This window comes from Chiloscyllium punctatum, chromosome 44 (assembly GCF_047496795.1).
Source record: "Chiloscyllium punctatum isolate Juve2018m chromosome 44, sChiPun1.3, whole genome shotgun sequence".
Taxonomy (NCBI): Eukaryota; Metazoa; Chordata; class Chondrichthyes; order Orectolobiformes; family Hemiscylliidae; genus Chiloscyllium; species Chiloscyllium punctatum.
The window spans coordinates 18,566,315-18,591,778 of NC_092782.1; the positions used below are offsets into that span (position 1 = coordinate 18,566,315).

Consider the following 25,464-nt stretch of genomic DNA (forward strand, 5'->3'; position numbering starts at 1 on the left):
AACTGTAAGCTCTTTTCCAAGCCACTCACCATCCTGACTTGGAAATGTATCACTGTTCCTTCATTGACGCTGGATCAAAATCTTAGAATTCCCTCTCCAAAGGTATTGTGGGTCTACCCACAGCAGCTGGACTGAACTAACTTAAGGCAGCAGCTCACCATCACCTTCTCAAGGGCAACAAATGCTGGCCCAACCAGTGATGCCCATGCATGTAAATTTGTTCGCTGAACTGGAAGATTTGTTTTCAGACATTTCGTCACCACACTAAGTAACATCAGCGAGCCTCCGGAAGCACTGGTGGCATGGCCCACTTTCTGTTTATGTGTTTAGGTTTCCTTGGATTGGTGATGTCATTTTCCATGGTGACATTTCCTATGGTGATGTCATTTCCGGTTCTTTTTCTCAGGGGGTGGTAAATGGGATCCAAGTAAATATGTTTGTTGATAGAAGTATGGCATTCCAACCAGAACCCTAAGAATTCTTGTGAGTGTCTGTTTGGCTTGTCCTAGGATAGATGTTGTTGTCCCAGTTGAAGTGGTGCTCCTCCTCATCTATATGTAAGGATACTAGTGAGAGTGGGTCATGCCTTTTTGTGGCTTGTTGATGCTCAAGTATCCTAGTGGCTAGTTTTCTGCCTGTTTGTCCAATGTAGTGTTTGTTACAGTCTTTGCATAGTATTTTGTAAATGACATTATTTTTTCTTGTCATCTGTATAGGGTCTTTCAAGCTCATTAGCTGTTGTTTTAGTGTGTTGGTGGGTTTGTGCACTACCATGATGCCAAGAGGTCTGAGTAGTCTGGCACTCATGTCTGAGATGTCTTTGATGTAGGGGAGAGTGGTTAGGGTTTCTGGACATGTTTTGTCTGCTTGTTTGGGTTTGTTGCTGAGAAATCGGCAGACTGTGTTCATTGGGAGTGATGCCCATGTCCCATGAATGAACAAAAAGATGAGCGATAGTTTATTTTGTCAGTAATACCAGTTGTCACTTTTGATTTCTTCAAGAACTGTTTTAGTACTGTGGGAAGGGTAGAAATATGATTGGAAGGATTTGAAATACAGAGATCAGGAAAGGTAGGCATGAATTTGGGAGGCAACATGTTCAAAGGCTTGAGGGGAAAGGGAGGTCAAAGATGACAGAGTAGGAAGGATGGAGGGATCAAAGTTGGGGTTTTTTTAAAGCAGATGGGTAGTGACAACAGATCTGAAGGACAACAAGTCAACATGCAAGAAAAAAAAAACTTATCAGCTTGCGTGTGAGCTAGGAGGTGGAGTTAGGTGGTCAGAATCAGGATGTTGTGGACAGGTGACCTTGTAAACAACACAAGGAGAAATAGGAAAGGAACTAGACAAAGATGTAAATTTAGGGCAAAAGCAACATAGACCTTTACAGGAAGTTTGGCTCAGTAGATTAGGGTAAATGACTGTATTTGTTGGAGATACAGATGAATGAGATAGGGAGAGAGATTTAAGACTTCTTATGGTACATAAAAGTCAGGGCTACAGTTGGATTCCAGGTCCTGGAAGTGAGATATATTGCACAGACAAAAGCAGGCTTTACAATACTTTGTACAATCTACCTTTTGTTACCATTCAAGCCTGCATCCTTTGGACTTTAGAAAAAAAACAAAATGTAGAGAGACAAGTAGAGATCAAAAATTTTATTTGAAACAATGCACTTACTGATTCTATGGATCAATGCAATGGATTCAAAATTCAACATTTTGATTAGAACAATTCTATTTTGGCTTAAAACTGAAAAATGATTGGAATCAACAAATAGGTTTTTCATAATCTGTAGAGAAAGTATCACAGTAACCAAAATTCTTTATTTTGTAATGAAATCTGAAAAGAGTGCCTACTGCTGTAATGGTCAATTATTAGACAAGGTGGAGGTCCTTGGCTACCAGTGCAGCTGTGATTGGGTGCATGCAGGGCTTGTTCTTCTTGAAGGTTTCAATTGCTTGCTCTCGTGCTTGTTCAAAGTTGTACAAGTCTCTGTAACATTCATTTAAAACAAGCACAAAGTCAGTAATTATATACAAAACAATAACAGACCATCTACACATTGGAACATTACTGTATTACAGTGTCTTTGGAATCAAGCATCTGTTTCCACACAAGTTTGCTCATGTTTGCAACCCATGTTAAACGGGAAAATGACAATTCTTCTAATATACAGCTGCATGGTACTGGCTACTTTTAGATACAATACCAAGATTAAGGAGAAGTGCTAGGCATGAGCAACACTCAAGGAGCAATTAGCAACTGAAGCAATATTATAAGCATGAATTAAGACATCTGTATTTTGATGCTGGGATTTTTCTGTAGTGTATTCACAGATTTAAGGCACACAGTCAGCTAAGTAAACAGGATGACATTGTTCATATTGTACAGGGAAAGCTGCTGCCCAAACATTTGTAGAAAATCAGGAAATGCTGTGTGTAAAACAGTGATACAGTGCGCACCAACGAATTAGAGCATGTAATTTGCTTGACTGCATTGACGAGCTCCCCTTTTTCATCTCTCAGCTAAATAGTCAGCTAAAGCACCAGTCAAAATTAAAAACAATCCTACAAGATGTCTTTCAGCAGATCAGATCCTCTAGGACCTTGCCCTTGCTGCTCGCTCAATTCCCACCATTCACATCCTCTCGTGCACTTTGATTATAGGTCTTCTCACCTTTGACGGTCATACCTTCAGGTCTAATGCTCTGTAACACACTCTTTACAACTCTGCCTCTCTAACTCACTTTCCTTCGAGGGCACTCCTTACCTCCTAGCTCTTTGACCATGCATTTGACCTAATCTCCACCTATGGCATGGTGTCATATGTTGTGTTATAATGCTCCTGTGAAGCACTTTAGGATAGATATGTGTTAACTTTGACACTTTGTATTGTGACTTTGTATTTCTTAAATCATTGTTTCTTTTCTCAGTAACCCAGTTGTTCTTTAAATTGAGGAAAAATCAACATATGAAACTTCATAGTTAAATATTTTTCATTTTATAACACAACCTATTATTGTCATCTCAGTCAAAAACAAAACTGCTGGAGAAGCTCTGTGGAGAAAAACAGAATAACCGTTTTGGGTCTAGAACTGGGTTCTGAAGAAAGGTCACTGGACCTGAAATGTGTGAGATATCATGTTATTGGCTAACTTTACTAACTCACTCACCAGCTTGCATTATTTATTAATACCAGATTGCTGTTCATTCATTCATAATCCTTTACTAACCCAGTTATTTACTATACATGGTTGCATCCATTCATTCATAAAACCTTGGTTCTGTAGAATGCAAATTTAAACCATTACTGCATTCAGTTTAAAGAACAATACCATCCCCCATCAAATCTCCATGAAACATTATAATGTTAATCAGTCCTGATCAACCATCTCCTGGATTAAGTACCTATTAAATACCTCTTAACTGGGCCATTATCCCTTTAAGAAACTAACTGTGATCACAGAGCATTGCCCTTTGATGTGAAGGGCAGTGCTTGTCACTGGCCACTCGGGTGTTTTTCCTATCTTCCTGGTGGTGGAAATTGAATAAAGATTTGTGCACTTTGTGTCTTTCACTGTGTCTCACATCTACACACACACACACACACCATGGGTGCTGGGGAAAAAAATAAGCACTACTGCACTTAGGCGGTAGTGTGGGGGTTAAATAAAAATATTATAAAAAAATATATATAACCAGGGGATTCACAGAGCATTGCCCTTTGATGTTAAGGGCACTGCTTGTCACTGGCCACTCGGGTGTAAAAAGAAAAGAAAAAAAAAGAAACTAACTGACAAAGCAGTGCTTGCATGAAATTGCATGAAAGAAACTCATATTGGCAAATAGTAAATACATTTCACCACAGCTGCAGTAATCAGTTCAATATCCTTTATTCTTTTATGATTTCTAACCTATTTAGAGAAAAAAGGCCTAGTTTTTTTTAACCACCATTTACTAATTGAGAAGACAAAAGAACTAACACCTCTGATTATGCAAGCAGACCAGACAAACATCCCATCAGAAGTAGCAGTCAGCATGTTTTTAACCCATCTCCTGTCTCCCAGGAGAGAGGCCCTTTATGTACTATCAAAGAAAAATGTAACACTATAGTAATAATATGTAAGAACTGTGTATAAAGGGGCTCTTGTAAAAACTGTACTTCGAGATTCTATTGCCACCTCGCACTTGTGCTGTGATTGCTGAACACAGAGGCTATTTTCGCCACTCATTGGTTTCGGTTGTTATTTGAACATGATCCCACAAATATTAACTCTGCTTTCTCTCCAGATGTGCCAGACCAGAGTTTCTCCAACAATTTTGGTTTTTGTTTCAGATTTCCAGAATCAGCAGTTTTACTTTGGACATTTAAATCTTTGACACATCTCATTCTGACTATTCAAATGGCCAGCTTTCTACAGTCTTGAGGCTCTGCTGCTTGTGTCCTAACTTGCAACAAGTCTCATTCACCCATTACCTCTGTGCTCACTAACCTACTGATTAAGTAATATTTCATTTTAAACTCTTATCCTTGTTTTCACATCCTTCTAGACCAAAACCAGAGATACATGTTGTCCTCTAATTCTGGTCTCTCATCATCCCTCCGTTTAGTAACTCTACAAAGCTGCCCAAACTCCTGGTTCTGGAATATACAGTGCTTCTAAACCTCTCCCCTCAGCCTCTCCCTTTCCTCTAGATACTTGTTAAAACCTGTCCATTAGACCATACCCCATGGTCACCTGCCCTTACACGAAAGCACGATTAAAGTTATTGGTTTAAAATACTGCTAAACTTCAACAACCAATGCTATTTAACAACTTTTATTAACATGTTGCAAAATCAGCTTTATTTTAATTTTTAAAAGCTCGACGTGGTCTTCTAGTTTGTTTCTTTGCCTTTCTACTCTGCATCTCTCCCTCAAGGTAATAAGTAACAAAGTCAAGGATAGGCCAGTTCTCTCCAATGAAGATGACTCAGCAACTATTTAATTTTAAATTGAAATCCTACCTGTAAAGAGGGCGAGTGAACTTCATTCTACCTTGCACAGTGACCATTTCCAAAGCAAGTGGAATGGCTTTTTCCCACTGAGCTCGGAGGCACAAACGCAGCCATCTTAAGTGGAAAGAAGAAAACCAAAGTTTACAAAACAGAGTGAAATAGTTTTATTTAAATTTCTATCATCAGACTCAAAGACAAAGACAAAGACAATGATTAAATAATATCAAGAGAGACAATTCATGGTATAAGCTATTGGGCAATGGGGAGACCATAGTGCAATGGGATTAGTTTTGAGCACGTACGATGAAGCAAACTGCCTGTGGTGTAATCTTTATGGTTCCACTGCTATTCATGTTGTTTAATTCAGCAGCTCTTAACACATATCTTGCTGTATTAGGCTTTAACTTAAATTATTGAATCATTCATATTATAAGCACATTTTGCATTAACGGACAGGTTGGACTGAAGGGTCTGCTTCCATGCTGTACATCTCTATGACTCTATGCTCTCTTCAAAATAACAGAATCATAACTGTTTGAGGACATCTCTATTCTCCTCCTCTCACCACCAAGTCCTCTGAAGCTGCTGACTCATATTGGGGTGTCTTTCTCCAGGGCAGTATTAACCCTCCCACTCAAGGTGATCACTTCTCACGTGCAAGATTCTGTAGCTAGGGTTGGCATGCTAGTTGAAGATGGAAAAGTGGAACGACCTTACCTAAGGCAGGTTAAACTCCACAGTCTTCTCAGCAGAGGTTCAAATGAATAGTTAGAATGACAAACTTCTGGTTGAATCCCTAATAAAGCTGTCACTAGCAGCCTACCAGTTCATGGTTTCACTAGAAGTATAGAGTCATTGTGTAATACAGCATGGAAATAGGCCCTTTTGGTCCCAATTGGTCCATGCTGCCCACTTAACTAGTTTCAATTGCCCGCATTTGGTCCATATCCCTCTAAATCAGTCTCATCGTGTAACTTTCCACATTTTTAAAAAATGCTATTGTACCTGCCTCAACCACTTTCTCTGGCAACGCAATTCATATACGCACCACTCTCTGCGTGAAGTAGTTGCCCCTCAGGTCCTTCTTCAATTTCTCCCCTCTTATTTTAAACCTAAGCCCTTTGGTTTTCAATTTGCCATCCCTGGGGGGGGGGGGGGGAAGACTATATGCACTCATCCTATCTATGCCCCTCATGACTTTATAATCTCAATAAAGTCAGCCTTCATCCTCCGACGTTCCAAGGAATAACTCCTATCCTAGTCAACCTCTTCCCCATAACTCAGGCACACTACTTCTGGCAACATCCTCGTAAATCTTCTTTGCACTTTTTTTCAGTTTAACTATGTTTTTCTTAAAACAGGGTGACCAAAACTGTACACAACACTCCAAGTGTGGCCTCAACAATGACATATACAACTGTAATATAAGTCCCAACTCCTGCACTCAGTGCCTTGACTGATGAAGGCCAGCATGCTAAATGCCTTCTTCACTACCCTGTCTACCTGTGATGCCGCTTTCAACGAACTATGTACACATACTCCTGGGTCCCTCTATTTCATAACACTCCTCTGGATCTTACCATTTACTGTACAAGTCCTACCTTGGTTTGACTTTCCAAAGTGCAACACCTTACACTGATTTGAATTGAATTGAATTTGCCAATCCGCAGTCCACTTCCCTTTATGATCAAGATCCCTTTATGATCAAGATCCCTCTGTAATTTTTGATAACCTTCCTCACGATCAACGAGAACACCTAATTTTTGTATCATCCACAAACTTACTAATCATGCCTTGTACATTCACATCCAGATCATTTATGTAAATAACAAATAACCAAGGTCCCAGTGCTGACCCCTGTGGCATACCAGTCACGTGAAACAACCTTCAACCATCACCCTCTGCTTCCTATCATTGAGCCAAATTTTGAATCCAGTTATCTAGCTCTCCCTGGAACCCATGCGACCCAGCCTGCCATGTCAAAGGCCTTACTAAAGTCCATATAGACAGCATTCGCTGCCCTACTCTCATCTATCCTCTCGATTACCTCTTTCAAAAATTCTAAAAGATTTGTCAGACATGACTTCCCACACATGAATCCACGCTGACTATCCCTAAATAGGCCTTAACCAAATGCCAGTTGATTCTGTCCCTCTATTCTCTCCAACAACTTGCCCAAAACATTGATTTTCCTGCTCCTTGGATGATGCCTGACCTGCTGTGCTTTTCCAGCACCACACTCTCAACTCTTGTCAGAGATGATATCAGGCTCACTGGCTTGTAGTTCCCTGGCTTGTCTTTGCTACTTTTCTTAAACAATGAACAACATTAGCCACCCTCCAGTCTTTAGCCACCCCACAATTTCACCAGTGGCTAAAGATGAAGCAAAAATCTCTGTGTGGGCCTCTGCAATTTCTTCCCTAGCCTCCCACAACGTCAGAGGATGGACTAAAACAGGCCCGGGGATTTATCCACTTTAATGCAGTTGAAGGCTGCAAACACTTCCTCTCTGGTAATATAAAGTGGTCAAAAATACCCCACTCGTTGCCCTTATTTTCTTAGTATCCATGATTCTCTTATCAGCAAACAAAATTATACCTGAATTTTATCTCTGCATTTTTGACACTGTTGAATTTGTAAAGATCCTGCATTCGTTTCACATTGTTGAGACGCAATGGAGGCTAAAGACCAAAAGGGAAGAGGTTACAAGAATGAATAACAGCATTGAACATTTATTAAGCAGTAACTGAATTACTGGGCCTGTTGGAAATCACTCGCTTACTCTTGCATGTCCATACTTTTTTTTTGTGGGAGAATTATGAAACAAAATTTCTCTTAAAAATCAGCTACCTTCACATAATTTATTTCATCTTTTTTAATTACTAAAAATTAATTATGCAATAGAATGTCCAACAGTAAGTGCTAATGATGTGCCTAAAGATTCCAGTCACTGCACAGCCTTTATCAATTTATCATGAATGTAGCACTTAAACCCCCTAAGAACAAAATCAATTTATAATCAATGATACTATAAATGCTGTGCTGAATTTAAATGATACTTTGGAGAAAAGGCAAACCATTTAAATGAAGGGCTCTTAAACAAGGGTCTTGAGATAGTTGACGTATTTGCTATAGTTTTCTAAAACTCCTGTGATTTATCAATAGTCCATTTAATTTGGAAAATAGCTAATGTAACTCCTTTCTTTTCCCCAACAAAGGGAGGTCAAAAGCAGGAAACCACAAGCTGGTTACCTTAACATCTGTCACGGGGAAAACATTATAATGTATTAAAGAAGTTATACCAGGGTATTTGGATAAGTTAAAGTGGGATCAGTGGATTTACTGTACTTAGATATCCAGAAGGTGCTTGATAGGTTGACAAACCAAAGGGTGATGCAGAAAATAAAAACAAAAACTATATTGACGTGGATAGAATATTGGCTGGCAAAAGTAAATCAGGAGGTGTGAATGGGTCTTTCAGGTTGGCAAGATATAGCTAGTGTCACACAGGTTGGGACTGGAAGCTCAGCTGTTTACAATGCGTAGGTAGGAAAGTAAGTTGTAAAGAGGACATGAGGTGGCCATGAAAAAGTATTGATCAGTTAAGTGAGAAAGCAAAAATGCAGCAATTAGGATACAAATGTATGGAAATGTGAATTTGACAGGAAGGAAAAAAAGCACATTATCTAAACATTGCGATAGATTGCAGAGCTCTGATGCAGAGAGATCTGGGTGCCTTCATGCAGGGATCACAAATGGTTAGTATGCAGGTACAGCAAATAATTAGGAAAGTCAGTAGAATGTTATAATTTATCATGAGGGGAATTCAATACAAAAGTAGTAATACTTTGCTTCAGTTATACAGGGCAATGGTGAGAGTTGTGTGCATAGCATTGGCCACCTTAAGGAAGTATATAAAATGAATTAGACAAATTCACAGCAAGTTTACCAAACTAATTCTTGGAATGGTCAGGTTGTCTTTTGAGGAAAAGTTGGACAGATTAGGTTTGTATCTGCTGAGGTTTAGAGGAATAAGGCAACTTGATTGAAACATAACATCCTACGGAGTCCTGATAGGGTCGGTGTGGAGAAGTGTTCTCTCTTATAGAAGAATCTAGAACTAGGAGTCACTGTCTAAAGAGATTCCCATTTAATACAGAGCTTAGGTGATGTTTTTTTCCCCCGCTTTAAAAAAGGTTTGATGTTGATTCCTAGATTTTCTTTTAGGCAGAGGTGGATACGTTCTGGTTAAGCAAGGCGGGGTGTTGTTGAAAAGGTTAACAGGATAGATTGGAATGTAGACTTTGGGCTGCAATCAGATCATGATCTTATTGAACAGTGGAGCAGGCACAAGGATCTGAAAAGATTACTCTTGGTCCTAATTCATATGTTTGTAAAATAATCCATACTATCGGTAGAATTTAAACCCCAAATCCTACAGGCAAAACCTCAAATGTTGCTAAAAGAACAAATATCCTCTTTTAGACAGTTATTTTTAAAATGAATATGTAATCAGAGAAATCTAAAAATATAACACTAAGAAATTATCTAAGATTGTGTTTGAATACTGTAGCAAGTCCAAAAAGTTAAAAAAAGGTGCAGCCAATGCTATTTAACCAATATAACTGAATCTAAATCCATACCTAGCCCTACAAAGATTACACTTAATTCTTCACAAGACTCAGAATTGAGTAAAGATTCATCTCCACTTCACTGAGTCAATCCATGTGGTCATTTTCCTGACATTCTGCATTTCATCCCACTTAAACCTAGGTCCTACCTCCAACAGTAAAAGAGCAAGGAATTCAATCTTTTGCTGCGATGTCATTTCCTTTAGATCATTTTCAGTAAAACAGTCCAACTCAACATCGGTGGCCTGAAAAGAATGGTTCTGTTCAGTTTGTATTCATTTTGTTTTTAAAGAATGAACTTCACATTTACAAAACAGTATCAAAACTGTGGCGGCACGGTGGTTAGCACTGCTGCCTCACAGCGCCAGAGATCCGGGTTCAATTCCCGACTCAGGCGACTGACTGTGTGGAGTTTGCACGTTCTCCCCGTGTCTGTGTGGGTTTCCTCCCACAGTCCAAAGATGTGCAGGCCAGGTGAATTGGCGATGCTAAATTGCCTGTAGTGTTAGGTAAAAAGGGGTAAAATGTAGGGGAATGGGTGGGTTGCGCTTCGGCGGGTCGGTGTGGACTTGTTGGGCCGAAGGGCCTGTTTCCACACTGTAAGTAATCTAATCTAATCTAATCTAACCTAACAAATCTAACGCCTGCAAGACAGTTGCCAATAAAATAAGTTTAAAAATTTAAAATCATATAGTGAAAGCAACGTGACAAAAGGCAACAGATTTGGTTGCACATAAACTAGTTGAAAGCAGGCTCTATGAAAAAAAACAAAGTTAAAAAAGAGTCAACACTGCTTTAATGGAAACATTGTATACATTTTTTTTAAAAACAAAAGCTTTCAATTATCAGTAGCAGATTATCTGCTAAATGGATTAATGCCACAGTGTGCTGGGGGAAAAAGATTGAAGATTTCAGATGTAATTTCATAACAAAAAACACCGTCCTTGCCTGCACTGAAAGCAAGACCTCATTTTAAGTACCTCATTTTAAGTAGAAGTATGATGGGAGGTCAGAAACTACCTTAAATATCATGTAGTTTAACAAGTTCAACACAGGAAATATATTATTTCTCAATAAGTTTTCACTTTGTATAATTTTTTGCTCTTAAGTTTAAATGTAAAGTTCCTTTTGAGAAAAAAAAAAAATTTGCAGGAAGATGTGTGGTAGCAATTGTGCAGTGTGACATGATGAGAAACACAGGCAGAAATGGGTCATGGCAGTCAGGGTACACAGAATCACTAATGCCAGAATTTATGAAATAGACTACTCAGCCAATAGCATGTGAAGGCAAACAACAAGACATTAATTTTGGTTCCATAATTGGAACCAAATTCCTTATAGCATTAATAACTGAAAGTTGACTGATGTGTAATTCCAGCATTTATAGTTTTGTTTTTACTTAAACAGAACAATTTTACTCACTATGCTCCATCGTTTACAGAGAGATATGCAAACATCATCCATAGAGGTGTCATAACTACAAAACAAACATGATATTCATTAGCTTGTATCCTTACAGTTGACTCCAAAGGATTAAAGCAAACTGATTCAGCAAATTGAGAGACAAAAGCATAGAAAATAATTCTCCTCAGCTCCATTTTGGATACTTTGTATATGCAGTGATTGTGCCAAATTAAATTTGAATTGTGTAAATCTGCATCTATGATAGGTCAACAGTAACAAAGTCGACAGACGTATTTCTGATCATTGACCAATTCTGATTTTCAGATCTGAGAGAGAGTATGCAGAAGTTTTCCAAAGTAAGCAAACAGCATTTTGCACTAGGACCACATCTCGAGAAATGCACAAATTTAAGGAAATGGTTAATTAGAGAATGTTTAGTTTTGAAGAAAGTTGGAGTATGGAGCACAGAGTTAGTTTATAAAAGGTGAATAGAATCTTTTTTCCCCAAAAACCATTTAGTCATAGAGATGTACAGCATGGAAACAGACCCTTCGGTCCAACCCGTCCATGCCAACCAGATATCCCAACCCAATCTAGTCCCACCTGCCAGCACCCGGCCCATATCCCTCCAAACCCTTCCTTCCTATTCATATACCCATCCAAATGTCTCTTAAATGTTGCAATTGTACCAGCCTCCACCACTTCCTCTGGCAGCTCATTCCATACACGTACCACCCTCTGCATGAAAAAGTTGCCGCTTAGGTCTCTTTTATATCTTTCCCCTCTCACCCTAAACCTATGCCCTCTAGTTCTGGACTCCCCAACCCCAGGGAAAAGACTTAGCCTATTTATCCTATCCATGCCCCTCATAATTTTGTAAACCTCTATAAGGTCACCCCTCAGCCTCCGACGCTCCAGGGAAAACAGCCTCAGCCTGTTCAGCCTGTCCCTGTAGCTCAGATCCTCCAACCCTGGCAACATCCTTGTAAATCTTTTCTGAACCATTTCAAGTTTCACAACATCTTTCCGATAGGAAGGAGACCAGAATTGCACGCAATATTCCAACAGTGGCCTAATCAATGTCCTGTACAGCTGCAACATAACCTCCCAGCTCCTGTACTCAATACTCTGACCAATAAAGGAAAGCATACCAAACGCCTTCTTCACTATCCTATCTACCTGTGACTCCACTTTCAAGGAGCTATGAACCTGCACTCCAAGGTCTCTTTGTTCGGCAACACTCCCTAGGACCTTACCATTAAGTGTAAAAGTCCTGCTAAGATTTGCTTTCCCTAAATGCATTTATCGGAATTAAACTCCATCTGCCACTCCTCAGCCCATTGGCCCATCTGGTCAAGATCCTGTTGTAATCTGAGGTAACCCTCTTCGCTGTCCACTACACCTCCAATTTTGGTGTCACCTGCAAACTTACTAACTGTATCTCTTATGCGCGCATCCAAATCATTTATGTAAATGATAAAAAGTAGAGGGCCCAGCACAGATTCTTGTGGCACTCCACTGGTCACAGGCCTCCAGTCTGAAAAACAATCCTTCACCACCACCCTCTGACTTCTACCTTTGAGCCAGTTCTGTATCCAAATGACTAGTTCTCCCTGTATTCCATGAGATCTAACCTTGCTAATCAGTCTCCCATGGGGAACCTTGTCGAACGCCTTACTGAAGTCCATATAGATCGCATCTACTGCTCTGCCCTCAATCTTCTTTGTTACTTCATCAAAAAACTCAATCAAGTTTGTGAGACATGACTTCCCATGCACAAAGCCATGTTGACTATCCCGAATCAGTCCTTGCCTTTCCAAATACATGTACATCCTGTCCCGCAGGATTCCTTCCAACAACTTGCCCACCACCGAGGTCAGGCTCACTGGTCTATAGTTCCCTGGCTTGTCCTTACCACGGGGAGAAAGTGAGGACTGCAGATGCTGGAGATCAGAGCTGAAAATGTGTGTTGCTGGAAATGTGCAGCAGGTCAGGCAGCAAGAAGAGCTTATGCCCGAAACTCCTTGTCCTTACCACCCTTCTTAAACAATGGCACCATGTTTGCCAACCTCCAGTCTTCCAGCACCTCACCTGTGACTATCAATGATACAAATATCTCAGCAAGAGGCCCAGCAATCACTTCTCTAGCTTCCCACAGAGTTCTCGGGTACACCTGATCAGGTCCTGGGGATTTATTCACCTTTAACCATTTCAAGACATCCAGCACTTCCTCTTCTGTAATCTGGACATTTTGCAAGATGTCACCATCTATTTCCCTACAGTCTATATCTTCCATATCCTTTTCCACAGTAAATACTGATGCAAAATATTCATTTAGTATCTCCCCCATTTTCTGTGGCTTCACACAAAGACCACCTTGCTGATCTTTGAGGGGCCCTATTCTCTCCCTAGTTACCCTTTTGTCCTTAATGTAGTGTAAAAACTCTTTGGATTCTCCTTAATTCTATTTGCCAAAGCTATCTCATGTCCCCGTTTTGCCCTCCTGATTTCCCTCTTAAGTATACTCCTACTTTCTTAATACTCTAAGGATTCACTCAATCTATCCTGTCTGTACCTGACATATGCTTCCTTCTTTTTCTTAACGAAACCCTCAATTTCTTTAGTCATCCAGCATTCCCTATAGTTACTAGCCTTCCCTTTCACCCTGACTGGAATATACTTTCTCTGGATTCTTGTTATCTCATTTCTGAAGGCTTCCCATTTTCCAGCCATCCCTTTACCTGCGAACATCTGCCTCCATTCAGCTTTTGAAAGTTCTTGCCTAATACTGTCAAAATTGGCCTTTCGCCAATTTCGAACTTCAACTTTTAGATCTGGTCTATCCTTTTCCATCAATATTTTAAAACGAATAGAATTATGGTCATTGGCCCCAAAGTGCTCCCCCACTGACACCTCAGTTACCTGGCCTGCCTTATTTCCCAAGAGTAGGTCAAGTTTTGCACCTTCTCTTCTAGTAGGTACATCCACATAGTGAATCAGAAAATTGTCTTGTACACACTTAAATTCCTCGCCATCTAAACCTTTAACACTGTGGCAGTCCCAGTTATGGTTGGAAAGCTAAAATCCCCAACCATAACCACCATATTATTCTTACAGATAGCCGAGATCACCTTACAAGTTTGTTTCTCAATTTCCCTTTGACTATTGGGGGGTCTATAATACAATCCCAATAAGGTGATCATCCCTTTCTTATTTCTCAGTTCCACACAAACAACTTCCCTGGATGTATTTCCAGGAATATCCTCCCTTAGCACAGCTGTTATGCTATCCCTTATCAAAAATGCCGCTCCCCCTCTCCTTTTGCCTCCCTTTCTATCCTTCCTGTAGCATTTGTATCCTGGAACATTCAGCGGCCAGTCCTGCCCATCCCTGAGCCATGTTTCCGTAATTGCTATGATATCCCAGTCCCATGTTCCTAACCATGCCCTGTGTTCATCTGCCTTCCCTGTTAGGCCCCTTGCATTGAAATAAATGCAGTTTAATTTATTAGTCTTACTTTGTCCCTGCCTGTTTGACTCACTTCTGTTCTCAGTTGTACCCATTTCAGATCGATCTCTTTCCTCACTATCTCCCTGGGTCCCACCACCCCACCTTACTAGTTTAAATCCTCCCAAGCAGTTCTAGCAAATTTCCCTGCCAGTATATTCGTCTCCTTCCAATTTAGGTGCAATCCATCCTTCTTGTACAGGTCACTTCTATCCCAAAAGAGATTCCAATGATCCAAAAATGTGAATCCTTCTCCCATACACCAGCTCCTCAGCCATGCATTCATCTGCTCGATCCTCCTATTCCTGCCCTCACTAGCTCTTGGCACTGGGAGTAATCCAGATATTACTACCCTTGAGGACCTCCTTTTTAAAATTCTACCTAACTCTGTAATCTCCCTTCAGAGTCTCAATGTTTTCCCTTCCAATGTCGTTTGTTCCAATGTGGACAATGACCTCCTGCTGGCCCCTCTCCCCCGTAAGAACATTCTGCACCCTCTCGGAGACATCCTTGATCCTGGCACCAGGGAAACAACACACCATTCTGCTTTTTCTGTGCTGGTCACAGAAATTTAAATTGTAACATAATTGTATGAGTAACAAGCACATGGAGATAGTTCCAATTTGTCTGATATTGTGTGGACAGGGATTCTCAAGATAGCACACCAGCACCCCATTTCCAAAAACTCTGATTAGAGTCAGAGTCCTACAGCAAGGAGTCAGGCCAATTGGTCCAAAATGGTCCACGCTGACCAAAACGTATGTCCACGCTAACCTCATTTTCCTGCACCTAGCCAATATCCTTAACCCTTTCCTATCCATGTATTTGTCCAAATGCCTTTGGAATGTTGTTAATGTACCCGCCTCAACCATTCCACTGGCAGCACATTGATTATGAATACCACCCTCTATTAAAAAGTTGCCCCTCAGGTTCTGTTTTATTCTTTCCCCTATAACTGATGTCCTCTAGTCCTCGATTCTCCAACCCTGGGGAAAAGTTCGAATGAATTTAGATAAAAGATAAGCAAGTAATTGACAATTAAAGATGTTTAGCTGTATGAACTAAAACAGATGATATCTCAATTACTTTGTTGCCAAAATTTACAGGAGAAATTATTAGTGCAATTGCATGAAGTTTAGAATTATTGAGGTGACATGCTGCTGATTACAGGATATCCACAGTAGATATCCCAAAAGGAACTATGGGTTAATGGGTATTGAAGACAAACAAAATTAACGTTTTAAATTTCCTTCCTCGGAACAGAACACCAAACCATCTCTGATCAAGATGGCCGTAATTAAAATTAAGTGAAAGTGACAAATGAACCTGCAAATTGTAAAAAATGAGAGTTTCACCCCTCAGGTCAGGAAACCTCAGCAGCATGCATTATTTCACTATGTAAACTTCAAAATGCAAGAGTACATATTCTATAAATTGGCTCACTAAAATGATTTCTTAAATTCAGTGATCAAAAAGTTTTCAATTTTATGTAGGAAATTTTAAAGTTTGACAAATTATAGAATTTGGAATTATTTTGGTGTGAACCGTTTTTTTTTCATTTTGTAAACAAACTCCTAGCCGTTTTCCTTGAATAATCACATGTCCTGCAATATTATGTGAATACTATAGTGATTATATTGTCAAAGTCCACTCAATTTATAAGTGTTAGCTTATTTGCATGCCAAGGCTTAACTTCAGAAACCATATTGAAATAACAGAAGACTCACTGTGGTGTGACTGGTGGAATTCCAGGAGAACGGAACCAGGTATTCCAGTCAACCTTATTCAAAATCTCGGTCTAGTGAAAAGTAAACATCTCAATGAAATAGTGCTGCAGAACATGTTTATTGATCAATGTAAAGCAAACATCTTTCAGCGTTAGGAGTGGGAGGGAATTGATGCGACAGAGATGGTGGCTGAAGGATTCAAGAGAGAACAGTGGATGGCAGTGTGTTGTGGAAGATTTAAGGCATTGGGCATGTTTACAAGTTATTTTGTTTTACAGTAAGAAAACGTCAGCCCCTCCTGGCCCACAAGTTCTATTGTCAAAGCACTTAACTAGTGAATCAGCTCTTCTCATTTTCCACTTAGAAAAGTACAGCACAGAACAGGCCCTTAGACCCACGATGTTGTGCAGAGGTTTAATTCTAATGTAAAATATAATAACCTACGCACCCCTCAACTCACTGCTATCCATGTACATGTCCAGCAGTTGCTTAAATTATTAGAATCCTTTGAGGAAGTAACAAGCGGGATAGATAAAGGGGAAGCAGTGGATGTAATATGTTTGATTTGTTTAAAAGGCATTTGATAAACACCCTAACATGTAGCAGCTTAAGATAAGAACTCATGGATGTTGTATATTAGCAAGGATAGAGGATCGTTAAGTAATCAAAGACAGAGTTGGAATAAGGGGGCCAATATCAGGATTGGAACCTGTAACTAATGCCGCAAGAATCGGTGGGGCTTCAATCACGGTGGCTCAGTGGTTAGCACTGCTGCCTCACAGCGCCAGGGTCCCAGGTTTGATTCCTTCCTCAGGCTGTGTGTGGAGTTTGCACATTCTCCCCGTATCTTATGGATTCCCTCTCACATTTCAAAGATGTGCAGGTCAGGTGAATTGGCCATACTAAATTGCCCATAGTGTCAGGTGCATCAGTCAGAGGGAAATGGGTCTGGTGGGTTGCTCTTCGGAGGGTTGGTGTGGATTGGTTGGGCCAAAGGGCCGTAGAGAATCTAATCTAATTTGTCAGGCATGAGTTCCCCTTCACAAAGCCTTCTTGATATTATGTATTTCTAAATGCTCTGCTATAACATATCTTATAATGGATTCTAACATTTTCCCAATAACAGACATTAAGCTAACTGACCTATAGATACCCATCTATGAACCTTCCCTTTCTAAATAATGCTGCCACATTGACAGTTTTTCAGCCCTCTCAGCCTTTCTCAGAATTTAAGGATTCTTGAAGGATAACCATCAGTGCACCCACTTTGAACCCTAGCATTTGATCATGGTGGTATTTAATCCTTCTCCTTCTTTTGCCCCTTGATTGTTTAGTATTTTTAGAATGCTATGTGTATGTTCTACTGTGAAGACTGAAGGCTAGCATCAAATTGAAGAGAAAAACATACCATGTGCCAATCTGATGCTAGCCTTAACAACTGATTAACCACGATTGGCTTATCCTCTTCTGAGAATTCTCCTCTCTCACTGGGATATATCTTTGCTGTCAGACATGAACTATTTTCGCAAATGTCTACTCCAAAGCAGAGGGGGAGGGTGAGCTGAAAGGAGGATACAAATGCATGGCAGATCAAGTATAATATAGACGAATGTGGGGTTATCCATTTTGGCAGCAAAATCAGGAAGTTGGATTATCATCAGAATGATGATAGATTGGGAAAGGGGGAGGTACAAGACTTGGGTGTCCTTGTACATCAGTTGCTGAAAGTAAGCATGCAGGTACAGCAAGCAGTGAAGATGATTAATACTATGTTCGTCTTCATAATGAGAGGATTCCAGTACTGGAACAGAGATATCTTGCTAGAATTGTACAGGGCTATGATGAGTTACACCTAGGGCATTGTGGGGGGTTTTGGCTGTTTTACCTGAGGAAGGGTGTTCTGACTATGGAGGGAGAGCACAAAGGTTTACCAGACCGCTTCCTGGGATAGCAGGATTGACTAAGAGGAGAAACCGGATGTGTTAAGACTATATTCACTAGTGCTCAGAAGAATGAGAGGGATCATGTAGAATCCTACAAAATTCTAACAGGACTAGGAAGAATAAATGCGGGAAGAATGTTCCCGATGACCAGGGAGTTCAAAACCAGTGTTCTCAGTCCAGTGGCACAGGATAGGCCATTTCAGACTGAGATGAGGAGAAATGTCATCATCCAGACAGTGATGAGGCTATTGAATTCTCTGCCACAGAAGATAGTTGAGGCTAAAACATTGAATGCTTCAAGAACTTAGATATAGCTGTCAGGGCTAAAGGAATTAAAGGGAATGGGAAGAAAGCAGGAACAAAAGACTGAGTTTGTTGATCGATCATGAATGATCAGAGTGAATGGCAGAGCAAGCTCAAGGACCGAAAAATCTACTCCTGCTCCTATTTATAAATATTAACTACAGATGCTGCATTTAAGATGGTCGGATAGTTTCTATGAAGCAGTTTTAAACTTGGGTAAGTTATTCTAGCATTATAATGTAGCTGATGGGAACTGTGCTTGGAGCATTCCATAGTGCAAAGCTACTTTGGGCCGGTCGCTGTGTGGAGGAGGGACAAACTGATCCCAAAATATTACCTGAGGTACCCACTGTTTTCTTTTAAGAAAGTGTGTACATTTATGGAGCTAACAGTGAAAACTACAAAACCTCAAGACTTGCATCTATAAACTGATAACTTCAGATACGTATTTCACCGGGATGTAGAAAAGGCTTTAATTTACAAATTTAAATGACTAAATCAAAACGTTATTACATTATTGATCTAAATGCACTCACTTTATCACTAAAATATGTATACAGGCATTTCTTCCAGTCCTCTGTGGTTACACTGTTATAGGCAAATATCTGAATATAAGCTTTAAGGAATCCCATGAAGATATCTAGCAATAAGCACAAAAAAAAAATTCATTCAGTTTAACAAATCCATTGGATTCCAAAGCAAAACTTATAAATCTGAATATTGGTTTCTAACATGGAGCACGGAGCTTCCCAAATTTGAGTCATGACTCCTGGTCAAGTTTAAAGACAAGATTTTGGTTTCACAATCTGAAGCAGCATTGACTGCTGGAACTTGGATTGATCCTGACCGCTCTGTTGGACCTTTAAAAAGCTCATTTTTTAAAAAAAACTGCTTCATGAAAAGATTAAGGGCTCATTTTCCTGCCTTTTTGTCAACTGTCCCCTGCAGGATATGGGAAAAGGGTGTGGTAGTATGCGGGATGTGTGATGATCATAAAAGAGAAGAATGCAGGAAATTGGCAAAGTCAGGGGCTGATTGGGGGAATAGTGTGTTTTGGTGAAAGGAGGGGCCGGATGGAGGGTTTGGTTTTGTACTGGGGTGATGTCATGCCTCACTAAACTGATCAAGTTTTTTGAGGACGTGACAGAGGATTGATGAGGGAAAAGTAGTTAATGTTGTCTACATGGACTTCAGTAAAGCCTTGACAAGGTCCCTAATGGCACAACGGTACAAAAAATAAAGCCATATTAAATCAGGGGTGATCTGGCAGATTGATACAGACCTGACTTAGTCTTAAAGAGACAGATGGAAGTATGCTTTTTGGATAGAAGTTTGTGACTAATGCTGCTCCAGAGATCAGTGCTGGGACCTTTGCTGTTCACGATCTACATAAATGATTTGGAGGAAAATGTGGCTGGTCTAATTAGTAAGTTTGTGGACAATACAAAGATTGGTGGAATTGCGGATAGTGAGGAGGATTGTCAGAGGATAAAGCAGGATATGGACTAGCTTAAGGCATGGGCAGAAAAATGGCAGATGGAATTTAATACTGAAAAATGTGAGGTGATGTATTTTGGAAGATCAAGTACGAGTGGAAATTATAGACAGTAAATGGCAGAACTCTTAGGAATACTGATGTGCAGAGGGATCAGGGTGTGCAGGTCCACAGATCACAAAGTGCCAGTGCAGGTAGGTAAGGTAGTTTAAAAAAAAGGCCTATGAGGGAGGAGGAGATGAAGGGGTCTGGTGAAGGGAGGAAATGAAAGGAAGCACATTCGACATTTGTCACCCCTGCTGCAACAGAAATCTTGCCCAATTCACTTCAACAACTCCTGGGTTCCACAAATGTTCACCCTCTGTCACAAAGTATGAGTTATGGAAATGGGAATTGCATAAATTCAGAGATACAAAAATGGTGTCACACCAGAAAGAAGTCTGTGGAGCACAGTGGGTTGTATCTCAAACAATGACAAGACAGTACAGGATAAAGATAGAAAGTTTCGTGGCATGGTGAAGAGACAACAATCACTTCCTCAATGTCAGCAAAACAAAGTAATTGGTCATCAATTTCAGAAAGTGGAGTGGAGTGGAGTGGAGGACTGTCACCCCGCTCTCCCCCCCCCCCCCCCCCCAACTCTGTATCAATGGTGCTGGAGGTGGAGGTGGTCAGGACCTTCAAGTACCTAGGAGTTAATATCACCAATCTATCCTTGTCCATCCACATCAACATTACACAAGAATACACACACCAGTACCTCTACTTCCTCAGAAGGCTAAGGAAGTTCAGCATGCTTGCAATGACTCCGACCAGCTTTTAAAGATGCATCACAGAAAGCATCAAATCTGGATGCATCACAGTTTGGTATGTCAATGGTTCTGCTCAAGACCGCAAGAAATTACAGAGATTTGTGAACGCAGCCCAGTCTAGCACAAAAACCAGCTTTCCTTGACTGTCTGTACTTTCTGCCGCCTCAGGAAAGCAGCCAACATAATCAAGGACCCCTCCCACCCTGGGTTTACTCTCTTCTATTGGGCAGAAGATACAAAAGTGTGAAAGTACATACCAATAAATTTAAGAAGAATATCATTCCTGCTGTTATCAGACTAATGAATGGACCTCTCATGTTAGTGTTGGTATTTCTTTGCACCTTCTCTGTAGCTGTAACCCTTTATTCTGCATTCTATTCTATTACCCTGATGTACTTATGCAAGGAATGGTTTGTCTGGTTAGGATGCAAAACAATACTTTTCATTGTATCTTGGTATATGTGACAATAATACAGCAAATCAAAATGTAATATTTACCTGGTCCTCCAAGCTGCTCCTCCAAATGATAAAGTAAAGCAAATCCCTTTTCATACGGAACAGACGAAAATGCATCATCAGGGTCAATATCGCAGAGCTTGGGAACCAGACTGGTTAGGAGATTCGTAGCACCAAATGTCTCAATCTGACAAAAAGCATGAATTTAAAATTAGATATTGTTTCTGAAAATAAACTACCTATGAATGAGATGAGAAATAAAAAGAGAATAATAGAAATAGTCAGTGAACCAAGCAGCATCTGCAGAGTGAAACAACAGGCAAAAGTGCTGGAGATTGGAGTCAAGAGTGTGGTACTGGAAAGCAGAGCAGGTTAGGCAGCATCTGAGAAGCAGGAAAGTCGACATTTTGGGCAAAAACCCTTCTTCAGTATTTAGGAAGAGCAAATCAAAAGTAAACTCAGAGGTCAGGAATGAATCTCTCTCACTTCCCCCTCTCCTGGCTTATGAATGTGTTTAAAATAGTTACAAACATGCAAATGTTTCCAGGTAAAACGTATGTAATTATGTATAAAAAAAAACCCTTTCTAACATACAGTCAATCTTCAACTACAGTGTCCTAAAGAAAGCGATCCTACATTAAGAAATACTGCTCTTTGATGTAAGTCTCAAAGGCTGTTGCATAAGGTCAAAGATCTTAGTCCATCCAAACATCATTTAAAGCAACGGCTTTCATCAGTCATTTCTGTTAATGGAGCAAACATAATATATTTGTTACAATTCAGGCTTCGGGTCAACAAATTTACCTGCCCTCAAGGCAACTGGATTGCTTTGATTAAAAGACTAAGTCTAAAATTAAAAACTGCGGTTTCCATATAATTGATAATCTGCCCAGAGTGTTAACAATCAACTCCAAATTGCAGAGTTGCTGAAGACTAAAGTGGGATACCCATTAAATTCTCCTAAATATTTCTGAACGTTCAGGAAGTAAAGACCAGAAAGCTAAATCATGTGACTTAATGCAGATCATTAGTCCACAGGATGAATGCACAGAAGCTGTAAAACAGTAAATATACTTAAAAACAAAGTACATGAAAGTAGTTTTCATTAGATCAAGAAATCCATTGTGGTCATTCCCTTACAGTTTTATTAGTATGTAGATTTCTGAAAGTTCAGTAGCAAATGTGAATGATGCAGATCTCAGTGTCTCCAGAGTTAAGATCTCTAGCAGAATTAAAGACTAATAACTACTGCCTGGTATTTAGTCAGTGAAAGACAGAAGATACAATGGTGCAAAATGAGCCCATTAAATATGAAGCAGAAGCTCACATGGTCTGATTTGAGAATCTATTAATTTTGTGGTTATCTAAGATCTATTTTGTGGACATCACATTACCAGGTTATAGTCTAACAGGTTTATTTTGAAGTACTAGCTTTTGGAGAACTGCCTGGTGAAGAAGCGGCGCTCCAAAAACTAGTACTTCCAAATAAACCTGTTGGACTATAGCCTGGTGTTGTGTGATTTTTAACTAAAATCTATGAGCAAGACTACTATCTAGATCAATCTTTTAACCTCCATTGATATGGAGGTATCTTTCTTATTTTGATCTTTTCAGGAAAGTAGGAGATAGAATATCCTGAACGTCTTTGGATGGAATTCCTTGTGGAGCATTTTGCTGATGCAGTTCATAAGAGTTTAAATGAAATCAGCCAATGCATGGGGACCAGACAACATTAGAGTAGAGTCTCAGGGTGCACTAAATATTTGGAGACATACGTAGTTCTAGTGTAGAGAGTAAAAAGCCAACAGGTGACATCGGGGCAAGGGGAGAAATAATGAAGTCTAAATCAGGGTTATTATGCATGTTTGTGAATTAAACAGTAAACAAAATTTGGGGGTTATAAGCACAGATTACTACGTAGAAACATTGTGGTGACATGAGAATGCTGGATCAAGGAAGGGTAGGAGTGGGTGTTAAATATTCCTGGTGCAAGGTATTTAGGAAAGATAGGAAAGGAGGGGTGGCAGTGGCAGTAATGGTGAAGGAGAGCATTGTAGTGCTGGAGAACAAGGATGTCCCAGACAGTTCATGGACAGAATCAATTTGGACAGAGCTGAGAAACAAAAAAGGGTGCAATTACATTGCAAGATGTAGTTACAGACCATCAATTAGCAGAAAGGATGCAGAGATCAAATACATAGAGAAATGACAGAGATGCAAACACTATAGTAATTGTATTGACAAGCCTTACCCAAATGTAGACTGGACTGTGATAGCTTAAGAGACAAACATTCCTAGATTGTGTTCAGGTAAACTTCCTGCAGCTGTAGGTGCTCAGTCCAATAAGAAAGAATGCAATATTGGACCTGGCTTTTGGAAATGAGGTGGGCCAAATGGATCAAGTGTCAATGGGGGATTTTTAGGAGACAATAATTATTATGTTGTAAGGTTTCAGATAACAATAGAAGATGACAATATAGGTATTCCAGAATAAGAAGCCTGGGGAGAACCAACTTCAAATGAGACAAGAACAGAAAAGGGTCAAAGGGTGAGGGGGAAATTCTATGGCTAACCAATGAGCTACCTTAAAATGGTTCAGGCACAGTCAAGGTATATTTCATCAAAAGGAAAAGTTAAGGCAAACAAATCTAGAGCTTCATGGATGAAAAAGGAGATAGAAATTAAAATAACATAGTAAAAGTGTGCTTATCACAAGTATCAATAAGGAAATACAACTGACAGCCATAAGAAGGTTCTGAGGGGAAGTAAAAAAGTATATCAGAGAACAGAAATTATGTAAAAGGTTGGTGGTCAACTAGAGACCATAAAAAGAAACTTAGAGGAAGTGGATGCTACACCAGGCATAGCGACACAGGAAGAAACAATGTCACTAGAAATGCTCAAGATTGGTAAAGAAAATTGCCAGACAGATTAACAGCTTGACAGCTGCTCTGAAGGGTCATTGGGCTTGAAACTTTAACTTTGCTTTCTTTGCGCGATTTTCTTAATTGAGATTGCATGAGAACTGAACCAACGCGTTATATCATAATTGACTGTATTCAAATCCTCTCACTATGAAGGCCAGCATGTCATTAGCTTTCCTCACTGCCACTGTGTGCAGTTCTGGGCTGGAAGAATGTGAATCTATCAGTGTGCAGAAGCAGTTTATAAGAGTGATTCTGGGGATGAAAAGTTTCAGTTAAGACAGATTGGAGGGGATGGGACTGTTGTCCTTGGAGAGATGAAGGCTAAGAGGAAATCTGGTAGAAGTTTTCAAAATCGTGAGAAGTCTGGATAGAGTTCCTGCTCTTAAAAGAATCACAATTGAGAGGGCACAAAGATTTTTCAAAAATAGAAAATGAAAAAAATTATTCACTAAATGAGTGGTTCAGATCTGGAAAACAATGCTTACAAGTGATGTAGAGACAAAAAAACCCTGCAGATACTGGAATCCAAAATAAATAGGCAGGAGGCTGGAAGAACACAGTGAGCCAGGCAGCATCAGGTGGTGGAGAAGTCGATGTTTCAGATGTAAACCTTCTTCAGGATTGAAGGGTTACACCCGAAATGTCAACTTCGCTACTTCCTGATGCTACCTGGCTTGCTGTGTTCTTCCAGCCTCCTGCCGGCTTACTATACAAGCGATGTAGAGGCAGGTTCATTTGAAGCAGGCAAGAAGGCGTCATTCCTACTCAAATAATTATCAAACATTAAAAGTGTACAGGAAACACACAAGAGAATATCACTAAGTCATAAAACTCATTTGAAGAGCTGGTGCAAACACAATGGACCTTATGGTCTCTTTCTGTGTAGTAAAGCTGCTGTGATTCTCATTTGAACTGATCTGTATATGTGCAATTGAAATCCTGCCTAACCTTTTATTTTTCAAAGCCAGAAAATTTACCAGTTAATTCACCTTGGAAAATAAGCCTAATGCCATTAAATGATTTAAATTAATCCAATTTTAAAACATCCAAGCACAAATTACTTATATTGAAGTTATAACTACATGTTTAAGCTGTTGGAAGTCATTTAACTATTAAACGACCAGTAACTTGTTCTTTTATTTTGGAGATATAATCACAAACTTGTATACTATTTAGAAAGTGGAAATTATTAAACAATGCCACATACACAAAGCAAGAAAACAACTTTTTAGTTCTGTTTATATTTTGGTCAGTTTTGA

The 25,464-nt window shown here is 39.8% G+C and overlaps 1 protein-coding gene across 1 annotated transcript in view; it reads right to left on the bottom strand.

Moving 5' to 3' along the window:
- Positions 1–1,643: 1,643 nt before the first annotated feature.
- The window catches only part of lta4h (leukotriene A4 hydrolase), a 74,333-nt gene continuing 50,512 nt past the window's right edge, over positions 1,644–25,464 (bottom strand). The window contains exons 12-19 of the mRNA XM_072562397.1: positions 21,321–21,465; positions 19,052–19,155; positions 16,270–16,340; positions 11,054–11,108; positions 9,781–9,876; positions 7,599–7,681; positions 5,010–5,114; positions 1,644–1,995 (exon numbers count right to left, since the gene is read on the bottom strand). Of these exons, the coding sequence (XP_072418498.1) occupies positions 1,878–1,995; positions 5,010–5,114; positions 7,599–7,681; positions 9,781–9,876; positions 11,054–11,108; positions 16,270–16,340; positions 19,052–19,155; positions 21,321–21,465 (777 nt within the window). The 3' untranslated portion in view covers positions 1,644–1,877. The remainder of the gene's footprint in view (positions 1,996–5,009; positions 5,115–7,598; positions 7,682–9,780; positions 9,877–11,053; positions 11,109–16,269; positions 16,341–19,051; positions 19,156–21,320; positions 21,466–25,464) is intronic.